Source organism: Oryctolagus cuniculus, chromosome 5 (genome assembly GCF_051225735.1).
Source record: "Oryctolagus cuniculus isolate XC-2025 breed Fujian yellow rabbit chromosome 5, ASM5122573v1, whole genome shotgun sequence".
Lineage (NCBI taxonomy): Eukaryota > Metazoa > Chordata > Mammalia > Lagomorpha > Leporidae > Oryctolagus > Oryctolagus cuniculus.
Window position 1 is genome coordinate 48,790,826 of NC_142871.1, and position 24,015 is coordinate 48,814,840.

Consider the following 24,015-nt stretch of genomic DNA (forward strand, 5'->3'; position numbering starts at 1 on the left):
TATAGAGTTCTTGAGCTCTTTATATATTCTGGATATTAATCCTTTATCATTTGCATAATTTGCAAATATTTTCTCCCATTCTTTTGGTTGCCTCTTCATGTTGCTGAAGTACAGAAACTTTTGAGCTTAATGTAATCCCATTTGTCAATTTTGGCTTTGATTGCCTGTGGTTCTGGGGTCTTTTAGGAATCTGCTTATCACAATGTCTTGTGGGATTTCCCCAATGTTCTCTAGTTATTTGATTATGTTGGATCATAGATTTAGATCTTTGAACCATTTTGAGTGGATTTTTGTGTAAGATATAAATAGAGGTCTAGTTTCATACTTTTGCGTGTGGAGATCCAGAGAAGCCAAAACTTTTGAGCACTAATACAATGCTCAAAAATTTTAGATTTCAGGAGATGGCATTATGATGCAGCAAGCATATGAGTGCTGGTTTGAGCTCTGTATGCTCTGCCTCTGATCCAGGTTTCTGCCAATGCAACTAGGAAGGCAATGGAAGATGGCCAAGTTCTTGGGCCCCTGACACCTTTGTCAGAGACCTGGATGGAGTTTTGGGCCTTTGACTTCAGCCTGGTCCAGCCCTGGCTGTTTTGGCTAGTTGGGAAATAAACCAGTGGATGGAAGATACTATTTCTCTCTCTGTTACAGCCAGTTGGAGAATAAATCATTAGGTAGAAGATCTCTCAATCTTAAAAACATTCAGATTTCAGAGCATTTCAGTTTTCAGGTTTTTGGGTTAGGAATGCTCAACCTGTGTTGACTTTTTTTTTTTTTTTTAAGATTTATTTATTTATTTGAAAGAGTTACACAGAAAGAGAAAAGGAGAGGCAAAGAAAGAGAGAGGTATTCCATCCACTGGTTCATTCCCCAATTGGCCTCAATAGCCAGAGCTGTGCTGGCCCAAAGCCAGGAAACAGGAGCCTGGAGCGTCTTCCAAGGTCTCCTGTGTGGGTGCAGGGGCCCAAAGACTTGGGCCATCTTCTACTGCTTTCCCAGGCCATAACATAGAGCTGCATGGGAAGTGAAGCAACCGGGACTTGAATTGGTGTCTACATGTGCTTTACCCACTACACCACAGAGCCGGCCCAGTGTGTTCACTTTTAACTAGTAAAATTAAGCAGAACCTACATTTTCTTTCTTTCTTTTTTTTTTTTTTAAGATTTATTTTATTTATTTGATAGAGTTACAGAGAGTGGTAGAGACAGAGAGAGACCTTCATCCACTGATTCACTCCCAATATGGCCGCAATGGCTGGAGCTGCGCTGATCTGAAGGCAGGAGCCAGGAGCTTCTTCAGGTCTCCCATGTGGGTGCAGGGGCCCAAAGACTTGGGTCATCTTCCACTGCTTTCCCAGGCCACAGCAGAGAGCTGGATTGGAAGAGGAGCAGCCAGGACTTGAACTGGTGTCCATAGGGGATGCTGGTGCTTCAGGCCAGGGCATTAACCCACTGCACCACAGCGCCGGCCCCCAGTAACCTACATTTTCTATTGATTTTCTCCCTCCCTCACTTTTAAGGTTTTTCCTTAATTACAGATGATTACTCTGGCAATCTTGTGATATTTATTTTGGAATAAACATTGTATGCAAATTGCGCTATTCTGAGGTTTGCCAATTTTATGACTGCTTTTATTCAGCTTTAATGTAAAGAATTTTTGGAAATAAAATAATTTTAAAAAATTCACACCAAATGTTTATTATAGGCTATAACTGTGTTTAATGTTCAGGAGGGTGTGAAGACAGGTACTATAAAATATAAATGACATTAAAATAAATGTCTTTGTTTGCCTCCTCTAAGGGAACAGACAGAAAACTTTCTACTACTCAGGACAAGAATTACAGTATATTTATTTCATCCACTCACTATGCCTGTTAGGAAGATTACTGATTTATACACAAGGCAGAAAACTCTTTCCTGTAAAGCTGAAGAATAGAAAAGGTAAGTGTAAATAGGAGAAATGAGTATGTTGAGAGATGGTAAGCTATAGATTGTTATTTTTAAAGTTTATTATTTATTTGAAAGGCACCTAAACACAGAGAGAGTGCAAGAAAGAAACAGATACAGACAAGGAGAGATATTCTATCTGAGTCATTATCTGAAGTCCTCTAACAGTGGCGGTGGGCCAGGCTGAAGCCAGGGGCCTGGTGCTCACTATGAATCTCCCAGGATAGAACGGACTCAAGTGCTTGAGCCAACACCTATTGCCTCCCAGGATATGCCTTAGCAGGAAGATAGAATTGGAAATGGATTTAGGACTCAAACCCAGGCACTCTGAAGTGGGAAGCAGACATACCATGTAGTATCTTAACTTCTGTGCCAAATGTGTACCCTTGGATTTTCAAATTTGGAAATTTGGCATGGTCTCTTCTAGGATATGTAGCTACAGACCTTTTATTTTACCAATAATTCACACAGTTTGAAGCATTTACTTTTCCTTTTAGTCTTCAGTGTGTACTTTTCCCTACATGTTTAGTTTTTTTTTTTTTTTTCTAGCTTTTAAATGTTTTCCTTATTTCTCTCAGATATAGTTAAAAATCTAGATCTGGGTGCAGAATTAGAAAACCTCATGTAAGTTTTGGCTTACCTATAAATGGCAATGTTTTGGACAAAATTTTTTTTAAAGATATATTTATTTATTTGAAAGGCAGAGTTACAGAGAGGCAGAGGCAGAGAGAGAAAGGTCTTACATCTGCTGGTTTACTTCCAGATGACCACAAGGGTTGGAGCTGTGCCAATCTGAAGCCAGGAGCCAGGAGCTTATTCTAGGTCTTCAACATGGTTGGAGGGGGTCCAAGGACTTGGGCCATCTTCTACTGCTTTTCCAGGCTGTAGCAGAGAGCTAGATCAGAAGTGGAGCAGCTGGGACTTGAACTGGCGCCCATATGGGATGCCAACACTGCAGGCAGTGACTTTACCTGCTGTGCCACAGCAGCAGCCCCATGGACAAATAATTTAACCTTTATTCTTTTAGTTTGGTATATCAAATATCATAGGTCATCTCAAGATGATGTTCTGAGTGGTCTTTTGTTCTGTGATAATGTAGACCAGCATTCATCTTTAAGTTTCAAATGCTTTTTCATTAGAATCCTTTAATTAAGCTTCTATAGCAAGGGATGGTACATTATTATCCAGGGGCCAAATCTGGTTTGCCTCTGGTTCATATATTTGTGAGTTAAGAACGGTGGTTTTTAGGTTGTTGGAAAAAAATTAGAAGACCATTACATTTTGAAACATGTGAACAAATACATATGAACAAATACATACATTTCAGTGTACATAATGATGTTTTATCGGTAACTCGTTCATTTGCATATTGCCTGTGGCTATGCAGTGCTACAAAGTGGACTTGAGTATTTATAAAAGAGGCTGTTTGGCTACAAAGCCTAAAATACTTTCTTTCTAATTCTTCACAGAGAAAGTTTGCTGACCCCTTTTCTATAATGCTAAATATAGATAATTGAACCAGTACATTCAGGTGGGTTTTACTGCCCATAATTGGATGTACTCTAATAACCGTGATTAAATTAATACACTTTCATATTATAGGTTTGTGTTAAGTGATTGGTTGAAAATATATGGAGAAACAACCCTCGCATAGCACCCATTGTATTGCTTACCTTACCATCTTTTCCCTATGTTTCTGGAGTCTTCTGTCATCTTCTGCCATGGATTGTCAGCTCACTTCTGCCTTATTGTATTACAGCTTCTATGAAAATCATATTGGTGAATGGAAATTCAGCTAAAGTTTTTGAGTTGCAAACATGATTGTAATTATTTTTTTCTTTTTTCTTTTTTTAAGATTCAGTGTCCCTAACAGAACTGCTGGTTTTGTTTACCCAACTTATTTATTATTCACCAAGTTGTCCAAGGACAACATCAGCTTCAGAATTAGGTAACTTTGTTTTATTTTAAATAGAGACTTAGATACATCTAAAATATTTAACTGTGCTATTGTCTAGATGTTTTGAGTGTTGGACCTAGTTTGGTAAACTGGGTTAAGATATAATATTATTTGTAAGAAATTACCTTAATCTTGAAGTAAGACCTGATGCCTAATTTTGTTGATATTTTAAGGTGTTTCTAATCTCTTAAGTTTTTATTTAGAACCAATTTCTCTGAGAATTTTAGTGTTATTCTTTATTAATATCAAGGTGCTCTTAAGAAATGATATAGAAATTTTCACTGATAGATACAAATCTGTTCTTTTCAATTTTCTATTTTTTACACTTTCCAGTATATTTTGATTAGCTGGCTTGTTTTGGTTCATATCCATAACTTCAGTCTTTTTAAGATCTTTCATTGAAGAGTAAAGAAAAGAAACTCTACATTGTCTCAGTAAAATGTCTCTCAGTTTAAGGCTATTAATTGGCTTACAAAAATGTGTTAAAATATTAATATTTAAAATTAACTTTGTTTTTCCCTTTGGATATCCATAAAAGTTTCCAAAGTTAAATGCATAATAAAACACCCCATTAATGCATATATTTATAGTGTTCTAAAATTGGGAAGTACTCCAGAAATGCTAGCACAAGTTCTGAGAGAAACTCAAGTGAATCAAAGAAAAAATCATTTGGGCTATATATTAAAGCTATAATATATCAACTAGTACATTTTATTGGTGAAATTATAACATCCTATTGATTGTAACAGCGCTTTCAGACTTTTTTTCTTTTACTGTATTTTCATCTATAAAGTGTCAGTTTAAGTAAGCCTGCTGTATAGTCCTACAACATGGTTTGTTTCCTTTTAGTAAAATCATCTTTTCATCCTTTCTTGATATGGTTACTTGTTTTTTAAAATTTTTTAAAAAGATTTTTATTTATTTGCAAGTCAGAATTACACAGAGATTTTCTGTCCAGTGGTTTGCTTCCTAAATGGCTTCAACGGCTAGGGAATGGGCTAGACCGAAGCCAGAAGCCAAAAGCCAGGAGCTTTTTCCAGGTCTCCCACATGGGTGCAGAGGCTGAAGTGCTTGGGCCATCCTCTTTGGCTTTCTCAGATGCATTAACAGGGAGCTGGATCGGAGGTGGAGCTGACGGGACTTGAACTGGTGCCCATAAAGGATGCTGGCGCTACAGACGGTGGCTTTACCTGCTACACCACAGCGCCGGCCTCATTATTACTTGTTAATATCCATAAAAGTCCATCTAGTGGATTTTTTTAACTTCTTTGTCTTGTACAGTATCTGATGTGTGAATGCACAGATAGTAGGTGATTGGATAAATGAAAGAATGGACAAATGCTTATCAATAAAATGTCTCAGCATAAAGAGTTTCTCATGTGCAGTAGATTGAGGAATCACTGAACTTTCCTTTTTCCATTTTATTTTTGTTAAATATTCACTTGAAGTCAACATGTGCTTTTTGTCTGGAATATTATAACATAAGTTAAGGATTTGCTGTGTTAGTTTTGTACTTTAGTAGGACAGTCTTACATTAAATTCCACTTTTGTGAGGATACTAGTTCAAGTATAGGAAAATATGCTAATTTATGAAATTAAAAATATTTATTTCAGCGAGATATATATCCGTGATGTTACATTTACGTGTATTTGTGTTTTCTTGTACATTTTTTAAAAGAAAAAAATACTATTTTCATTGGTTTTTATGCTAGCACAAGAAGTATACTTGTCTGCATGAAAATTAATGACAATTTCTATTCTTGTCTGCCTTCCTTTTTGTACACTGTGTCATCTTAGTGACTCTCATTTAATTTTCTGTGGGGCTCAGTGGCTAAATATATTACTTAAAGAAAGAATTAAAGTGATTGAAGTAAAAATTTTCTAGGAGGAAAAAAGTTATGAGCTTGTTTTAAACTATGTTTTCAATGTCAAACAATGATTTAATGTCAAATGGTGAATTATTTTATGTTTTTGTCTTGACATTTATATTAATTGTCCTTTACTTATTTTTGTCTTAACATAAATTGTATTAAGGGAACTGAAATCTCCTTAAGTTACCAGTTATAAATTGGTAATGCTCATTTTATCCTTTGGGCATTGGGTTACATGTGTTTTTTTTTTTGTTTAAACTATTGAATTTAATTTGATGTTGAATTTCTTGGAAAAACAAAAGCTAACACATAAATAGAAGTCTACTAAATATTTAATGCTGTATGTTTTAATTTGTAAAAATATGTTTTTCTTATCAGAGAATTATTCTCCTGCCAGTATGGTGACTGAAGTTCTGCAAATTCTCTGTGATCAAAAAGAGTGTGCTATCGAATGCTTATATAACAATACTGTGATAGAGGCACTTCTTCAGCCTATTCATAATATAATGAAAGGAACAGAGGTTGGTATTAGTTACTAAAGAGAAAAACAGTCTTTTAATTGGGTATTAGTGAACATAGGGAAAGCTTCCTTCAATCCACTGGTTTACTCCCCAGATAGTTGCAATGGCCAGGCTGAAGCCAGGAGGTTGGAACTCCATATCTCGGTCTCCCATGTGGTTTTCAGGGGCCCAAGTACTTTGCCTATCTTCTGCTAGTTTCCTAGGTGCATTAGCAGGGAGCTAGATCTGAAGCAGAGCTTCCCAGACCCAAACCAGTGCTACAGTACTGGATGCCAGCATTGCAAGCAGTGGCTTAAACTGCTGTGCCACAGAACTTTAATTCCAAATTTGGTATGTTTCATGTATTATTTTATTATACTGTGTTCCCATTTATGCATGTATTTTGGGCTGGCACATATTTTTATTATTAAATTATAGTTCATATAGCTGGTTGATTTATTAGTTATGACAAGGTGAGGAGAAAAATACCTATGTCTTATTTTTTTCTAATCAGGCTTAGATGTGCTGATGCCAAGGACTTAGGAAAGCTGTTCTATTAAGCTGTCTTGGAAATCTAACAAATCTTGTGAACATTTTATTTGTATTGATGCAACTTTCTAGGGGTAGATACATTGGAAATAGATTATATTTGTAAGAACCGACTGTGTTTTATGTTAAGAAGAAATGGTTTTACTTTAGAAAGTAAGCTTACATGCACGCCCAATTCTAAACACATTTATCTCTTTACAGTTTACACAGAATATTACCTTATATCATATAATTTAAAAATTAATTTGCTTGAAAAGTAGGAAAAGAGAGAAATATCCTATCTGCTGATTCACTTCTTAAGTGCCTATATATGCCCATCATATAATTTAATTACTACAACTGAGGCTTAAGGAAGTGACATGCTCAGTGTTAGATATTTAGAGTGACAGAGTTAATACTGTTCCCAGTCCCACTGTCTGTACAATATATCCCTGTACTTATGATATAATCTTTTTGGCAGTAACTTTTTTTTGGCAGTAACTTTTTAAAATTTTTTTTATATTTTATTTATTTATTTATTTTGACAGGCAGAGTGGACAGTGAGAGAGAGAGAGAGAGACAGAGAGAAAGGTCTTCCTTTGCTGTTGGTTCACCCTCCAATGGCCGCTGCGGCCGGCACGCTGCGGCCGGTGCACCCTGCTGATCCAATGGCAGGAGCCAGGTGCTTCTCCTGGTCTCCCATGGGGTTCAGGGCCCAAGCATTTGGACCATCCTCCACTGCACTCCGGGCCACAGCAGAGGGCTGGCCTGGAAGAGGGGCAACCAGGACAGAATCTGGCACCCTGACTGGGACTAGAACCCGGTGTGCCGGTGCTGCAAGGCGGAGGATTAGCCTGTTGAGCCGTGACGCCGGCCATCAGTAACTTTTAAAAGTTACCAGTAGGCTAAAAGTTTTTACCTTTTCATTCTGTTAAACCGTATTGTGTTTATACTGTTTTTTTTTTTTTTTTTTTTTTTTTTTTTTTTTTTTTTTTTTTTTTTTTGACAGGCAGAGTGGACAGTGAGAGAGAGAGAGACAGAGAGAAAGGTCTTCCTTTGCCACTGGTTCACCCTCCAATGGCTGCCACGGCCGGCGCACTGGCGCACCACGCTGATCTGAAGGCAGGAGCCAGGTGCTTCTCCTGGTCTCCCATGGGGTGCAGGGCCCAAGCACTTGGGCCATCCTCCACTGCACTCCCTGGCCACAGCAGAGAGCTGGCCTGGAAGAGGGGCAACCGGGACAGAATCTGGTGCCCCAACCGGGACTAGAACCCGGTGTGCCGGCGCCGCAAGGCGGAGGACTAGCCTAGTAAGCCACGGCGCTGGCCTGTTTATACTGGTTTAGTCATCCTGTTATACTCAACAATCATTGGTCTGTCATAATCTGTCCAGCTTGTTGTTTATTGTATAAATTTCACTATCCTCAAGTTGGCATTTCCCAAATTTTCTGTTTTCCTGTGTTATAACTATATTCTTTTCCATATTATCTAGTTATAACAAACAATTTGAATTTATGAACATGATTATTATTTACCTGAGTTTGTATACTTTTTCCCTAGCCTTGGAAAGTCTTAAATTTAGTTCATATGAAAAATTATTTTCTTTAGACCAGAGTTTTTTCTGAAATTTCTCCCCAAATTTCCCTTTCAAAGTTAGGAGTTCTTTTCCTCTCCTACTCCCATGTTATGTGATTCTGTAATTGTTCTTACATTATGCTTGGATTATTTATTTATTTATTTTAAAAGATTTATTTATTTATTTGAAAGTCAGAGTTACACAGAGAGAGATGGAGAGGCATAGAGATAGAGAGAGAGAGAGAGAGAGAGAGAGAGAGAGACAGGTCTTCCATCTGCTGGTTCACTCCGTAATTGGCCGCAGTGGACAGAACTGTGCAGATCTGTAGCCAGGAGCCAGGAGCTTCTTCCGTGTCTCCCACATGCAGGGGCCCAAGTGCTTAGGCCATCTTCCACGGGCCATAGCAGAGAGCTGGATTGGAAGTGGAGCAGCTGGGGCTTGAACTGGTGCCCATATGGGTTGCCGGCACTGCAGGTGGCAGCTTTACCTGCTACTCCACAGCACTGGCCCTGGATTACTTATTCTTGAGCTTAAGGACCAGCCCTTGGGCATATAGTATACATTCAGTACTTAATTTAAGACACCTGGCATCACCTGTTGCACTTGTAGCTTTGTTTTGGGTACTAAATACAGAAAAGAATAAAACATGTTTATTGTCTTAAACTAGTCTGCTATAACAGGAGAGACATTTTTAAGCAAAAAAAAGATAAAATGAGGAAAACAGTTCCAAAAAAGTATAGGAATGTGTGTGTGTGTGTCTGTTTGTATGTATTTGCATGAGAGAAAATATATTCTCATATATGTATGTATAAATACCTGACAGGAAAAATAAAAATAGATACTTGTGGAAGAGGAAATTATTCTGAGTTTTTTTTTTTTTAAAGATTTATTTATTTTACTTGAAAGAGAGGGAGAGGGAGAGAGCGAGAGGGAGAGAGGGAGTGTGGGAGAGAGTGAGAGTGAGGGAGAGGGGAGGAGGGAGAGAGGGGCGAGAGAGATATCTTCCATCTGCTGATTCACTCCCCAGATGGCTGCAAAGGCCAGGGCTGGGCCAGGCCAGAGTAAGGAGCTTCTGCCGGCTGTCTCACATGGTTGGTTCAGGCCCAAGCACTTGAGCCATCTTCCACTGTTTATTAGGACATTAGCAGAGAGCTGGATCAGTAGTGGAGCAGTTGGGACACAAACTGGAATCCATATGGGATGCCATCCTTCTCGGAGGCAGTTTTACCTGCTGTGCCTCAATGCCAGCCCCATCCAAGAAGAGAAGTTTAAAGAAGGCTATTTAGCATAAAAAGTAATAGACTGCCTAATATATTAGTTGACTACCTCTATCTGGATATTTTTTGAGTGAATATACACAATTCAACATTAGTTAAGATATCCCATACAATTTATTAGAATGTATTGGTTGCAACTTGTACATTTTCACATTTATCGTAGAGAACATGTACATGGACTTCCATGCAGGTACAATGCAGATTAATAAGAGGACCCAAGAAAGAACAGGAATTATAGTAACTGGGCCCCACAATAATTCCAGAGGGTGTTATGCATCAACAAGATTTTACGGTTACCAGTGTTTTTTTTTTTTTTTTTTTTTTTTTTTTTTTTGGTGCTATTTTGGTATATGCTCTCAAAGCTAGTTTAGTACTTCAATGTGTAATAAAAAATTAGGAAATGTGGTTGGCCCAGCTTACATTTTTCACTAGTAGTATCCTTTAGAAATGATGGTAGTTTGTTAAATGCCATATACAATATGATTACATTGGAAGTACAGGGACCCAGTGGTTGGAAAGTAAAGGGAAAAATAGAACCAGAGGAGCTACTGTGCTCATTAACAGCAGTTGTTTGTAAAAGCATAATAGGAACAATGCTCAATAGCTGGCTTGGGTGAAAAACTTGTGTTTATGTACATCATCAATTGTGCTGGTAAAAGAATATAATTTAGTGTCACATTTGATTCTGAACATATTTCATACCTAAATAAATAATTATGTTTTTTCTCTTGTGGTAGTGTAACTTTAGTAAATTGCATACCACTTTTGGATTTTAGTCTGTGATATATTAGTATGATGTAAAATGTACAATTTTTCATATCTTTTTAATGTACAGGCTGCTCTGAATTGCTCTGAAACAGCTTTAACTCAGATAGCTGATATCTTGGCAAGAATTGCCTCTGTAGAAGAAGGACTTATTTTACTTCTTTATGGTGAAAATATGAACTCTTCCAAAGAAAACAGGTATATCTACCTTTTACATCCAGATAACTTTTCTAGTTATAGTTATGTGTCCTGACTAGCCACTATTAACATATTAAATGATCTTTACAAATTTGCAGGAGTAATCCGGGTTATGGTCTATGTGTGCAGAGTAGGCCTTGATGTCTGTAATTTTTTTTTTTTAAGGTTTGTTTGTTTATTTGAAAGTCAGAGTTAGAGAGAGAGAGAGAGAGAGAGAGAGAGAGAGAGAGGTCTTCCCTCTGCTGGTTCACTCCCCAGTTGGCCGCAATGGCCGGAGCTGTGCCAATCCGAAGGCAGGAGCCAGGAGCTTCTTCCTGGTCTCCCACGTGGGTGCAGGGGCCCAAGGACTTGGGCCATCCTCCACTGCTTTCCCAGGCCACAGCAGAGAGCTGGATCAGAAGTGAAGCAGCCAGAACCTGATCCGGCACCCATATGGGATGCCAGTACTGCAAGCAATGGCTTTATCTGCTATGCCACAGCGCTGGCCCCGATGTCTATAATTTCAAAATGAGTCAGAGGGTTCATTCTAAATGTGATCATCCCTCAAAAAATTCTAAAGGCACACATGATTGATTGAAGTCAGATCAAACAAAGGTGTTCAAAGGAGAAGCTATTTTCCCTTTTCTGTGATCACCTAGAGGGAGATGCCTGACCAATGGCACATTTTGATATTTAGGCTTCTAGACTTTCTCTGCACTTACAGTGATCTGATACATCAGACAAATGTACAATCACACCAACATACAAACATGAATATTTCTGTCTCCTCTTTACCAAAATGATATTATTATTCTGAAATTTGAGTTTTATGTGTAATCATGTACATTTTTCTAGATGAGTACAGAATGAAATGTTCCTTTCTTTAATAGATTTATTTATTTGATGGACAGAATGACAGAGCAAGCATGCTTCTATTTGCTGTGTCACTCTCCAGATGGCCCCAGTGGTTGGTGCTGACCCAGACCAAAGCCAAGAGCCTGGAATTCCATCTGGGTCTCCCAAGTGGGTGGCAGGGACTCAAGTACTTTGGCTATCATCCACTGCTTTCCCAAGTGCTTTCGTAGGGAGCTAGTTTAGAAGCAGAGCGCATCCAGCACTTGAACTAGCACTCCATATGGGTTGCCGATGTTGCAAGCAGCTTGTTCTCATAATAAGTTAGGAAATTATTCCTTCTGTTTTGTCTTTTGGAACTGTTGAACAGATTTGATATAATTTATTCCTTAAGTGTTTGATAGAATTTACAAGTGAACCAGTTTGAGCTTGGTATTTTCTATTTTGGGAGGTTATTAATTATTTATTCAGCTTCTTTAATATATATATATATAGGTCAGTCCAGATTGTCTATTTCTTTTTTAATTTTTTGCTTTCAGTATAGAAGTTTTTTAAACAAATGTTTTAATTTATATAAGGTGAATGAATATCATGTATTACATATATACAGAATTAGGAGAATAATGATACTTCCCACACTACTTTCCTTCAGTGGTTGAGGCTGGACTAGGTGGAAGCTCCTACGTGGGTACAGGGGCCCATGCACTTGGGTCATACTGTGCTACTTTCCTAGGAGCATTACCAGGGAGCTGTATCAGAAGTAGAGCAGCTAGAATTCTAGCCAGCACCCATTTAGGAAGGCTGTGTCACATGTGGTGGCTTTACCTGCTGTGCCACATGCTGGCCCCAACACCAGGGGTTTTAAAACCTTAATGGAAAATGTCTATTGTGAAAAAAATTATATATGGTTTTCAAAAAATTGTTGCCCTAAAATAAACTTACCTTTTAATTCCATTTTCTATGAACTTTTTTTTAAAAAAAACTTATTTCACAGTATTTTTAAATTTAAAAAAAATTGTGAGGCAGTACAGTTACCCCCTATACCCAAATTCCCCTACTGACAGATTAATAAATTTAATTTGTTCTTGTTGTTCTTTTTGGTGGTTGTCTTGATGTTTGTACAACAGGATTGTTTGTAATTACTAATCACATTGTTTTAATTGTATTTAATCATATTTTAAATAATATTACACTGCTTAACTGCTAGTACAATGACCTTATAGCAGTGTTCCCAATTTCTCCCTCCTGTTTCTTATATTGTTATTTATTTCATTTTTCCCTAAGCTAACATCACTAGTTACATTTTTATAATTTTGAGCAGATCTATTCATTAGATCAATTAGTATAGAAAAATAAAAACATTTTTTTCAACTTTTTAGATTCACTCTGAAAGTGATAATGCTGAATCTGAGAACACATATATTTAAACTCAAAATCTTACTGTTTCTGCCAGATTATTTTCCAATATTCCATGAAATTTTACCTTCTTGCCAAAAATGTGTGAAATGTATGAGCAGTGTCTCTTTAAAATATTCAGTTTGTTAAGGTTTTGGCAAATTCATGAATTAATGAGATTATTTTAATTCTTATTTACCCAACTCACATTGAACTTGAGCATCTTCTTGCTCCTGAGAAGATAGTTACCATTTTCATTTCCTTGATACTAATGTTTCTTTCTATGTTATTTGCAAATTTTTAATTTGATTTTTCATTAACTCAAGGTTACTTAAGGACACATGCAAGCTTTATTATAAAGAATAGACATTTCTTTTTTCTTTATAATTTCTGTTTTTATTTTTAAAGTTTTAATTAGTTTTTCACAGATTCAATATGGTTTGTAGTTACAATTCTAAGACCATAGTGATATACCCTCCCCCCTTTCCTGCCCACCCTCCTGCCTTCTTCCTTTCTTTTTTATTAGTTTTTGAGATAATATTTCAAATATATATTAAGCACAAAGTGTTAATACTTCACCAAATAAGAAGTTTAACAAATAAAAAGAAAAAAATCCTCATTTGTGGAAATACAGACAACAGCTATAAGTAATAATTGAATAGAAAATGAACATTTCACACATATACAATTAATTTTAAAGTATCAATTCATTCACATTACAGTAGAACAGCATTCTTAGCCATTGATTTGAAAAAGGTATAAAACAAAGTTTAATAAAATGATATTTGCAGCAGTACTGATACACACAGGCCTTTCTTTCTCTCTTCCTTCCTTCTTCCCTCCCTCCCTCCCTTCACCCCTTTCTCCCTCCTTTTTTCCCTTCCTTCCTCCCTCCTTCCCTCCCTTCCTCCTTCCCTTCCTTCATTCCTTCCTTCCCTTATTTTTTCTTGTTTGTTTTTAAATTTTAGCTCCCATATATATGGGAGGACATGCAATATTTGTCTTGTGTCTGGCTTATTTCACTCAACGTGATGTCCTCTAGTTGTGTCCATTTTGCTGCAAATGGTAGATTTCATTCTTTTTTTATAGGTGAGTAATATTCCATTGTGTATATATTCTACTTTTTCTTTATCCATTCATCTGATGATGAACACCTTGATTGATTCCAAATTTTGACTATTGTGAACATGATGGTGCAGGTATCTCTTTGATACAGCATATTCATTTCTTTTGGGTGTGGGATTGATGAATCATATGGCAAGTTTATTTCTAGTTTTCTAAGCTATCTCCTCAGTGTTTCCCAAGCAGCTGCACTGATTTATATTCCCACTAACAGTGTCTAAGTGTTCCCTTTTTTTCACATCCTAGCCAGCATTTGTTACTCTTAATGCTGTGAATTTTAGCCAGTCTGACAGGGATGAGGCAATCTCTCATTGTGGTTTTAATTTGCATTTCCTTGTTGGCTAATGATGTTCAGCATTTTTTCATGTATTTGTTGGCCATTTGCATTTCTTCTTGAGAGAACTGTCTATTGAGGTCCTTTGCTCATTTCTTAACTGGATTGGTTGTTCCTTTGTTGTTGAGTTTTTGTTAAGTTGCTGAAATATTCCAAATATTTATCCTTTATCAGATAGGTTGCTTGCAAATATTTTGTCTCATTCTGTTGTATGTCTTCACTGTGTTGATTGTTTCCTTTGCTGAGCAGAAGGTTCTGAGTTACACGTAATCCCATTTGTTTAGGTTTGCTTTTGTTACCTGTGCTTTGGGGGTTTTATCTAAGAAGTCATCCCCTACATCAATGTCTTGGAGTGTTTCCTCTATTTGCTTTCAGCAACTTAATAGTCTCAGATATTAAATGTAGGTCTTTGATTCATTTCAAATTGATTTTTGTATATGGTGAGATGTATGGATCTAATTCCATTCTTCTACATATATATATATATATGTATATATCTGGAGATATGTATATATACATATACATGCACACATACATATCTCCAGATTTGCCAGCACCATTTGTTGAAGAGATTACTCCACTATATGTTCTGAACACTTTTGTCAAAAATCATTTAAGTGTATGAATGTGGATTAATTTCTGGGCTTTCTCGTCTGTTTCATTAATCTATGTTTAGGATTTATGTGAGTACTATGCTTGTTTAATTATTATAGCCTTGTAGTATGTTTTGAAGTCAGGTATTATAATGCTTTCAGCTTGATTTTTCTTGCTCAGGATCACTTTGACTATTCTGGATCTTTTGTGTTTCCATATGAATTTTAGGATTTCTTTCCTAATTCTGAAAAGAATGTCATGGATATTTTGAATAGCGATTGTATTGAATCTGTAGATTTCTTTGGGTAGTAAAGACATTTTAATGATTTTTATTCTTCTAATTCATGAGCAATAATTCCATTTTTTGTCCTCAATGATTTCTTTCATCAATGTTTGAGTTTTTTTGTGTTTTTTTAAGTAACCCTGTTTGCATTAATTTATTAAAGCATTTAAAGGAAACTAATACATGAAATTTGTGGTACATAATAGGTGTTTGGCAAATCATATTTTCTCCTTTTATTCTCCATCAAAGAAGGAGGTACCTTTCTCTGACGGGAGGAGAGAACTTCCACTTTGACTGTGGCCTTGTCTAAATAAGGTCGGAGCTGGCAAACTCAAGAGGCTTCCATAGCCTTGGCAGCTCATGACAAGAGCCTCGGTTTTAATTACTGACATCATAAATAAGAGTGTCAATTGTTAAATCAACAACAGGAGTCACTTGTGCACTTACTCCCCATGTAGGATCTCTGTTCTTAATGTGTTGTACTATGTGAATTAATGGTGTAACTAGTATTCAAACAATATTTTACACTTCTTGTTTCTGTGTGGGTGTAAACTGTTGAAATCTTTACTTAGTAATACTAAATTGATCTTCTGTATGTAAAGATATTTGAAAATGAATCTTGATGAAGAATGGGATGGGAGAGGGAGTGGGAGATGGGATGGTTGCAGTTGGGAGGAAGGTTATGGGGGGAAAAAGCCGCTATAATCCAAAAATTGTACTTTTCAAAATATATTTATTAAATGAAAGTTAAAAAAGAATAAACTAAAAAAAACCAAAAGCTTGGTGGACTAAAAGTGAGCAAAATAAATGAAGAATTTTTGTGACAAAGTTAAGCTTTTGGTTATACATCAGAAAGTCAAGAGTAAATGACCTTGGAATCACTTTTAGGTGTCATCTTTTAGTCCTACAGGTGCTCACATAATTGCCCAGTTTTCAAAAAAACTTCTTGATGAAGATATTTCTACTTTTTCTGGATCTGAAATATTGCCTGTTGTTAAAGGAGCTTTTATTTCTGTGTGTCGTCAAATATATGGTACATGTGAAGGCCTGCAGGTGTTAATTTCTTATGGTTTGCATGAATCTATAGCAAAGGTATGGAAGAAGGTAAGTATTTTCAAGTTTCCTTTCACATCCATGCAAGTCTTTATTTTACGTATAGTCATGATTGCAGTATTGTCCTCTGGACAAAATATTCTTGGGGATTAAATATAACTTCTTTAGCAACATAGCACTCTAGGGGACACAGTATTTCTTAATTTGTCATATGTCTTCAGTACTTCTTTCAATGGGACAGAATTCTAAGACTTAACTGGTTATTATGTCTTTTCATCTGGTAGTACTTTCCACATGAATTTTCTTTGCACAGATGAACATTCCTCTTTACAAATTATTTCTGAATAATTTTTTTTGGATAGCTGATTTTTGTTAGGAATGCTGGAAATAATGTAAGAATAGCCATGTATGGTATATGTAAATGGATTAATAAATATTTTCATCCTTATTTTATTGTATTATTTTTTAAAACATTTATTTGTTAGAAGTCAGAGTTACTGGGGGGAAGGAGAGGGGGATGTAGAGAGAGTAGGGGAGAGAGAGAGAGAGAGAGGATGTTCCATCTGCTGGTTCACACCTCAAGTGGCCGGGCCAAAGCCAAGAATCACAAGTCCAGATATCCCATGTAGATAACAGGGTCTAAGCACTTTGGCCATCTTCCACTACTTTTTCCCAGGCCATTGGCAGGGAGCCAGATTGGAAGGGTAGTAGCAAGCACACAAACTGGTGCTCATATGAGATGACAGCATTGCTGATGCTGGCTTTACCTGCTACACCACAGTGCGGGCCCCCTTATTTAGTTTTTTAAAAATAAAATACTTTATGTATTTGATGAACAAATAATTAAACTTTTGAAGAACACTTAATTTTAATTATTGTAAGGATCAAAAATAAAGTTGTAGCTCCCCATCTTCGTGGAGGAACGACACAGGACCCTGCGCTGTTCTATTGTCTGCTCGGCCCTCCCCGGGTTTGCTGCTGGTTCTTCCCGGGTTGGCTACCGTCCTTCCACCTCCGGGGAAGGGCGGTTCCCCCTGCCACTTTCCCCACTTCCGCGGGGGAGCGGCACACCGCCGGCCGGCTCTCTCGGGGGCTGCTCAGGTGTTCCTTCAGATAGATGTTCCTTCAGATGTTCCTCGTGCATGTTGTCTCTCTCCTCCTTTATAGTCCTCTTCCACCAATCCCAACTCTGCTACCCACACGCCGAGTACACTGCTCTCCTCCAATCAGGAGCAGGTCCTGCTGCTTATTGGTTGAACTGGAGGCAGCTGAGTAGAAGCTGTTTCCTCCTCTCCCAGCGCCATATTGTGGGAGAGCAGATGCATAGAATAAGTCTTAATTCCAGTAACAGTCTAATCTGAGTTGCTCCCCACAAAAGTGCACTATAAGAGAGCTCAGGAGTAGTGCTATCAGTAAGAAAAAGAATAACGTAAATTAATCTTTTTTTTTTTTTTAGACAAGTTTTCTATCAGAGAGAATTCCTACTCCAGTAGAGGGTTCTGATTCTGTTTCCTCAGTGAGCCAGGTATCCCAAAACATGTAAGTATAGTTGATTAATATCATCTGTTTATTATCATTACTGAAATATTTTTCAAGTTATTATGATGTAATTGAATGCTATAGCAAGATATTTTACAAGAAAGTAAATGTATTCACATAGGATCAAGGAAAATTACAAATCAGAAGGAACTTTAGATACCATATGATACTTTTTTTTTTTAAGATTTATTTATTCATTTGAAAGACAGAGTTAGAAAAGGAGAGACAAAGATAGAGATCTCCCATCTGATAGTTCACTCCCCGATAGCTGCAATGACCAGGGCTGGGCCAGGCTGAAGCCAGCAGCCAGTATCTTCTTCTGGGTCTCCGGTGTGTGTACAGCAGCTCATGGACTTGGACCATCTTCCACTGCTTTCCCAGGTGCATTCGCAGGGAGCTGGATTAGAAGTGGAGCAGCTTGCGCTCAAACTGGTATTCACATGGGATGCGGCTGCTGCAGACAGTGACTTAATCTGCTAAGCCACAGCGCTGGCCTCTACCATATGGTACTTTAAAAAAAATCTGGCAATATTGCTTTTGTATTTAAATTTTGAATTAGGAAACTTCCATACTGTTGATGTTTCCTACAATTTGGAGAATTACCAATACTAAAATTAGAAAGCTGACCGGAGAGTTCAATAAAAGTGAAATGTTTTCAAATTCCAGTAAGTTTAATTATTTAAAAATATTTTTCAAAATATGGTGGGGATATATTTTAATTATGCTCTGATACTAGAAAATTATTTATTTTTGTATATTTTAATTTGTATCTTCATATTTCTTTTTTAAAATTTTATTTAAGTTATGTAAGTTTCATGTATTTCATATATACAGAGTTAGGAACATAATGATACTTTCCTTCCTACCCTCCCTCCCACCCAATCTCTAACTCTTCTTACTCCTTCATCTCACATTCCCACTCTTATTTTTTACAAAGGTGTATTTTCAGTTTACTCAATGATCGTATAGTTGATCCTACACTAAGTATAAGAGTTCAAGAAATAGTGTGAAGGAAAATAAAACAAAATACTGTTTCTCAACAGAAGAGAGAAGGGTTGTAAATAATCATCAAAATGTCCGTTTCACTCCTAAACATTACACTTCATGTTTCTTTAAAATACCATTAAGGTATGGAATCGGATTAGTGGAGTAAATTTTTCTTTTTAAATAAGGTCTGGTGACATTTGTTCCAAGATTTCTATTTTGTAGTTGAGTATTGGGATAGCTTAAAAAGATAATAATTTGGAAGAACTTTAAGGAATATTCTCTATTAAAAGGAATACTGCAGTTGAGTTTGAATTTCTTCTTTTTGTAGGTATCATTTAACTTAGAAAAACAACTGATCAAACAGAAAACCTTTTGGTTTCCTTGATAGAATAATACTCAACAAATAAATAATTCTTGATAAGTTTTCTGAGTTTTTCCTAATTTAGTTGTCACAGACTTAACTATTATTTTTCTTTGTAGTTAATGGGATGAGTAAAACATTCCTACAATTCATTATTGAGACAGTATTTGGCTTTGTTTTCTTTACTTTGGAATCTAGTTTGTCACTTTGTTTTCATTCATGCAGTCATGCATTCATTTTCCTTTTATTTATTCAGCTGTTTATCAAATCAAGTGCTATGATGAGTTCCAAAGACACATACAGGCCTTAGTGAGCATGTTGTATAGTGGGATACAAATAAGTAAATACATCATGACAACATAATATGCTAAATTTGTATGATGGGGGTTGCACAAAGTCCATTGTGAGCCAACTTCTGGGGGAAGTCTTCTCAGAAGTTATTGTGAAACTTATAAAGAATACAGGGATAATCACAGTGTAAATAGAGGAAAGAATGAATATTATTACAGATGAAGAAATGGTGCAGTCAATACGCTAGAAGTGGTAGGGAATATGATTAATGTATTTAAAATATTTCACTTTTTTAGTATTTTTAGACATTGATGTTTTAGTATGAGAAAGCTATTAATTTATATACACAATTCTATTATTCCTGAGTTATAAACCAATTAAAAGATACAGAAGTAAAAAAAAATTGAATAACATAGGCTTCCTATGATTGGTCTTAAGAATTTGAAAGATTTGCGCTAGCCTTAATATGTGATGGCCAGTTGTAGGCGTCCCTCAAGTCAGAACTTACTGCTATCAAACTTAACAACTGCATAGTTAAGCAGAACAAAATGTGTGCTTCCTATGGGTAGTTGGATCTGCAAAGGGTAGTGGACTGGAGAGAAAGGCGATGCTTAGCAAGGATGCTTTGGTCATTCTTCAAATTTTAAATTTCTGCTTCTTCCATGTGGAAGGAGGAGTGGGTGACTGGGTGGAGAGAGCTAAACAGTTTTAAAGTGGATGATGTGCTCCATATGGAAACTTGATATCAGGAGAGAGGAGGTTCCCTAACATCTGATATTAATGTCTGTATTAGTCAGAGTTCTCCAGAGAGACAGAATCAAAAAGACATCTAAAAAGACATCTGTCTATTGATCGATCGATTGATTGATAGATCTATCTATCTATCTCTGTGTCTAAACTGATAGCAATATCAGTATATGAGAGAGGATTTATTAGAGCTGTCGCTTCATGCAATTATGGAAGCTAAGAAGTCCCATGACATAATATCTACAAGCCAGAGATCTTGAGGAACCTGGTAATGTGGATTAATTCAAGTCCACAGGTTTGAGTGGTACAGGGCTGGTTCACTCCTCAGTCACTCCTCAAATAGGGCTGGGCCAGGCTAAAGCCGGGAGCCAGGAGCTTCTTCTGGGTCTCCCATGTGGTTGCAGGGGCCCAAGTGCTTGGGCCATCTTCTGCTGCTTTCTCGGGTATGTTAGCAGGGAGCTGGATCTGCCTTTCAGATAAATAAATCATAAAAATAGTGTTTCTGTATTACAAAATGGTTAATGTAAGATGTCAATATGTATGTATTTATTTATATTTTTAAAACCTGAAAATAGATATTTGTATATTTTGAAATGCAATATGGGTTTTAGCAGACTTTTACTCATTGAAACTCTGAATACTCCCTAATTCTCAGCCTTGTTACAGTTACCTAGACTTTCTTCTTTATCTTTTTGATTACCTAATTAATTTTTCCAACAAATATTAAATAAATCACTGACATGTTGACTATTAAAAATTCTGTTTGTTGAAATATGAGGCCCATTTTTTATGGTAGGTTTACTTTTTTCCCTCTGAATCTATCTTTTAATTTTTCAAACATAATTATCCTTTTATATTAACATTTGAAATTTTTTTATATCTGAAAATATGTATTCTCCCTCCAACCTACACAGATGCTTCCCCTGCAAACTCACATTCTCATTCTTAAATGTAGTTTACTTGTCTATAAATGTTCAAGTAACAATTATTTCTCATCATCACTATTTGATGCTGTTGTATTAGAATATAGTAATTGATAAATCAGTTGTCAGTATATCACCTTTCCCTTGTAGGTTGTATTTTCACTTTAAGAGTTGAATTTTTTTTTATATTTGCTATTTTTTTGTAATTTAAGTTTATTCAACTTGGTACTTGGAATGATCTTTAGCTCTAGTCTGAAATGTCTTTCCTCAATTCTAAAAAAAACTGTATCATCTTTTTAAAAAATTTTCAACTGGCAAATAATAATTATATATAATATATAAAATTATATATCATGGAGTACAATGCTTTTAAAATGTTTCCACTCTCTTTTCTTGTAGCTCTTGTTTCCTCTCTCTCTGGAGAAAATTGTTGGCCTTCCTTGTTAAAGTGTTGTGAGAAAAAAAGATGTCATTTTCCAAAAGTAAAATAATTTATATTAAAAACCTATAAAAATAAGAAGAGATAATATGTATGATATGTTTTAGAAAGTCATAAGATATTTTATAATGAATTGCAAAAGTACATAAATAACAGAGTTGAGAATTTGGGAAGCCAGCTACAGTAGAATTATAATAGAAAAATAGAATGAAATTAAGGCATGGGTGAGAGAACCTAGGTGTAATAAAGTGCTGACATATACTTAATATCTCATTCATTCACTGAACAAAAATTGTTACTATAGAAGATGTAAGAAAAGGGGAATTCACTTTCAAAGAAATCATTATTTTATCTGGAAAGATTCTTTGAGTAATTTGTAGCCAATCTGCTGTAAATTTAGTTACTGTCACTATTGAGTTGAAGTACTTTCTTTTTAGTTTTGAACATACTGACAAAAATCCTACTATTCTTTTACCTGTTTCAGTATGGCTTGGGAAGAGAATTTGTTGGATGATTTACTAAATTTTGCTGCCACTCCCAAGGGATTACTACTTCTTCAAAGAACAGGTGCCATCAATGAATGTGTGACGTTTATGTTCAACCGATATGCAAAAAAACTACAGGTATGAAATACCATCTTTCAAAGGCAAGAGGAATTTTTGATGTTATAAAAGCCATTAAGAACAATATTCTGTTTTCTCTGCATGAGGAGGTTAGTAAGCCTTAATTAAAAAGCCATCTATCATTGTAATATTTAACTCAATTTTTTTGTAGGAAAGCATTAGAGAATTGGCGTTGGTATCCTTATTCATAGAATTGCACACAACCAGATGGAATTCAAAAATTCAGTTGATCATCCAGATGTTTTATAAATGTAATATCAAACATCTGGGTTCATTGAAGCTGTTAGGAACTTCTGGATGAAAAAGTGCTGTTAGGCCAAATGCATGTGTCATTAAGATTGAGGCCTCACATTTAAATGTATATGTTTGTAGAGGCATTCTGTTGTCCTGCTATTAAATAAAACTTGCAGTATCACTTAGCTTTATTCAATTAGAGGTCCTTGAGTTGTATTCAACTTTTCTTCAGTCTTTAAAAAGGTCTTAGGTGTGCTTTTGAGAGTGTTTTTCTTTTCTTGTCTTTGGTTCTCTGATTGTAAAAAGTGCTTTCTTTCTTCTTGCTCTCTTCAATTCTAATTTTTACTTTTGTTTAAATCTATAATATAAGAGATAATTAAACTTTTTTAGTTGTCTTGGTGAAGAAGTTCCTGAATGAGGGCCCCGACCATCCCCTCATACACAAAAGGTGTCAATAGTATCTTATGATATTAGGTTTGCATGTGTAGATACATATGCATGATTTCAGATTTTTGTGCTGAAAATTTTTCATGTCATTTTCAATGAACTTTCTTTCATTTTATTTGAGAGACACAGATGCCTGTACCAAACCACTCTACTCACTGCCTGTCCCTCTGTGAACTTTTTGAAGTACTCTTGTGCGTTTTTATTTTGTTTTATTTTAATGAACCTCGAGTATAGAGAAGGTAGTTGTTTCTGTGCCTCAGTTTGTGGCATATTGCCCTCCTACATTCATGTAAGTTTCTACTTTTTGTTTATGCGTTTTACTCTGGTATCATTCTTGATTCTTGGTTCCATTTCACCTTGCCTAAATCTTGTAATGCTACGTTTCCATGCCAGTGTGTTTACTGGGTGTAACAGCCATGGATATGTGGATTTCTTGTAGGAAATACAGATTTTTGTCAAGCTTTTTGAAATTGACATTTTGTTTTAATTTTATTTCTCTGCTACTAAGTTTGCATCTCTCTTTATTTATTAATGAACTATTTAGATGTCAGTTTTGTTTTTAAATATTTGAGAGCATGCAGATAAAACTTTTTTTCTCTTTTGTTTAGATGACTATGCAGAAACAACTTTTACTATGGAGATAATACACTCAGGATGAGATTTTTTTAATATTCATAAATTTCAAAGCAACATGAATTTTTTTTGTATCACTCTAGTGATTATCATAGAAGATACTGTTCCCACGACCTTAGTAATTTGCAACCTTGTAGTTTAGTATATCACCATCTTCATTGTCATTGTAATTATCACAGTAGTTCAGTGTTACTATATACTATTCAGGATGTTTTGTTTATATCCTCAGTTATCTTGTAAGAAATCAGTTGGGTTAGGTCATTTCTTTAGGTTATACAAGTTTCCGCTATAGGAACATCTTGACACTTCTCCCCCTAGCTTCCTTACCACCTGCACTTCAACTCTTCCTCCTTCTCCCTCTCAATTTCCCACTGTTAATTTTTACAAAGAATACTTTCAGTTTACTCAATGATCATACAGTTAACTCTACACTGAGTGAAAGAGTTCAACAAACAGTGTGAAGAGAAAAAACAAAACAAAACAAAACACTGTTTCTCAACAGAAGAGACAAGGGCTATAAACAATCATTGAATCTCAAAATGTCTTTTTCACTCCAATTCAT

The 24,015-nt window shown here is 35.9% G+C and overlaps 1 protein-coding gene across 4 annotated transcripts in view; it reads left to right on the forward strand.

Moving 5' to 3' along the window:
• Nucleotides 1–24,015, forward strand: part of TBC1D32 (TBC1 domain family member 32) — a 276,080-nt gene that overhangs the window by 63,514 nt on the left and 188,551 nt on the right. For 3 of the 4 annotated variants that reach the window (XM_070073655.2, XM_070073652.2, XM_089332749.1), the window contains 7 exons: nucleotides 1,800–1,940; nucleotides 3,802–3,894; nucleotides 6,153–6,295; nucleotides 10,490–10,617; nucleotides 16,079–16,280; nucleotides 17,686–17,768; nucleotides 22,001–22,139. In XM_070073655.2, the coding sequence (XP_069929756.2) occupies nucleotides 1,800–1,940; nucleotides 3,802–3,894; nucleotides 6,153–6,295; nucleotides 10,490–10,617; nucleotides 16,079–16,280; nucleotides 17,686–17,768; nucleotides 22,001–22,139 (929 nt within the window). The remainder of the gene's footprint in view (nucleotides 1–1,799; nucleotides 1,941–3,801; nucleotides 3,895–6,152; nucleotides 6,296–10,489; nucleotides 10,618–16,078; nucleotides 16,281–17,685; nucleotides 17,769–22,000; nucleotides 22,140–24,015) is intronic. The other variant, XM_070073650.2, reaches the window with a different exon arrangement.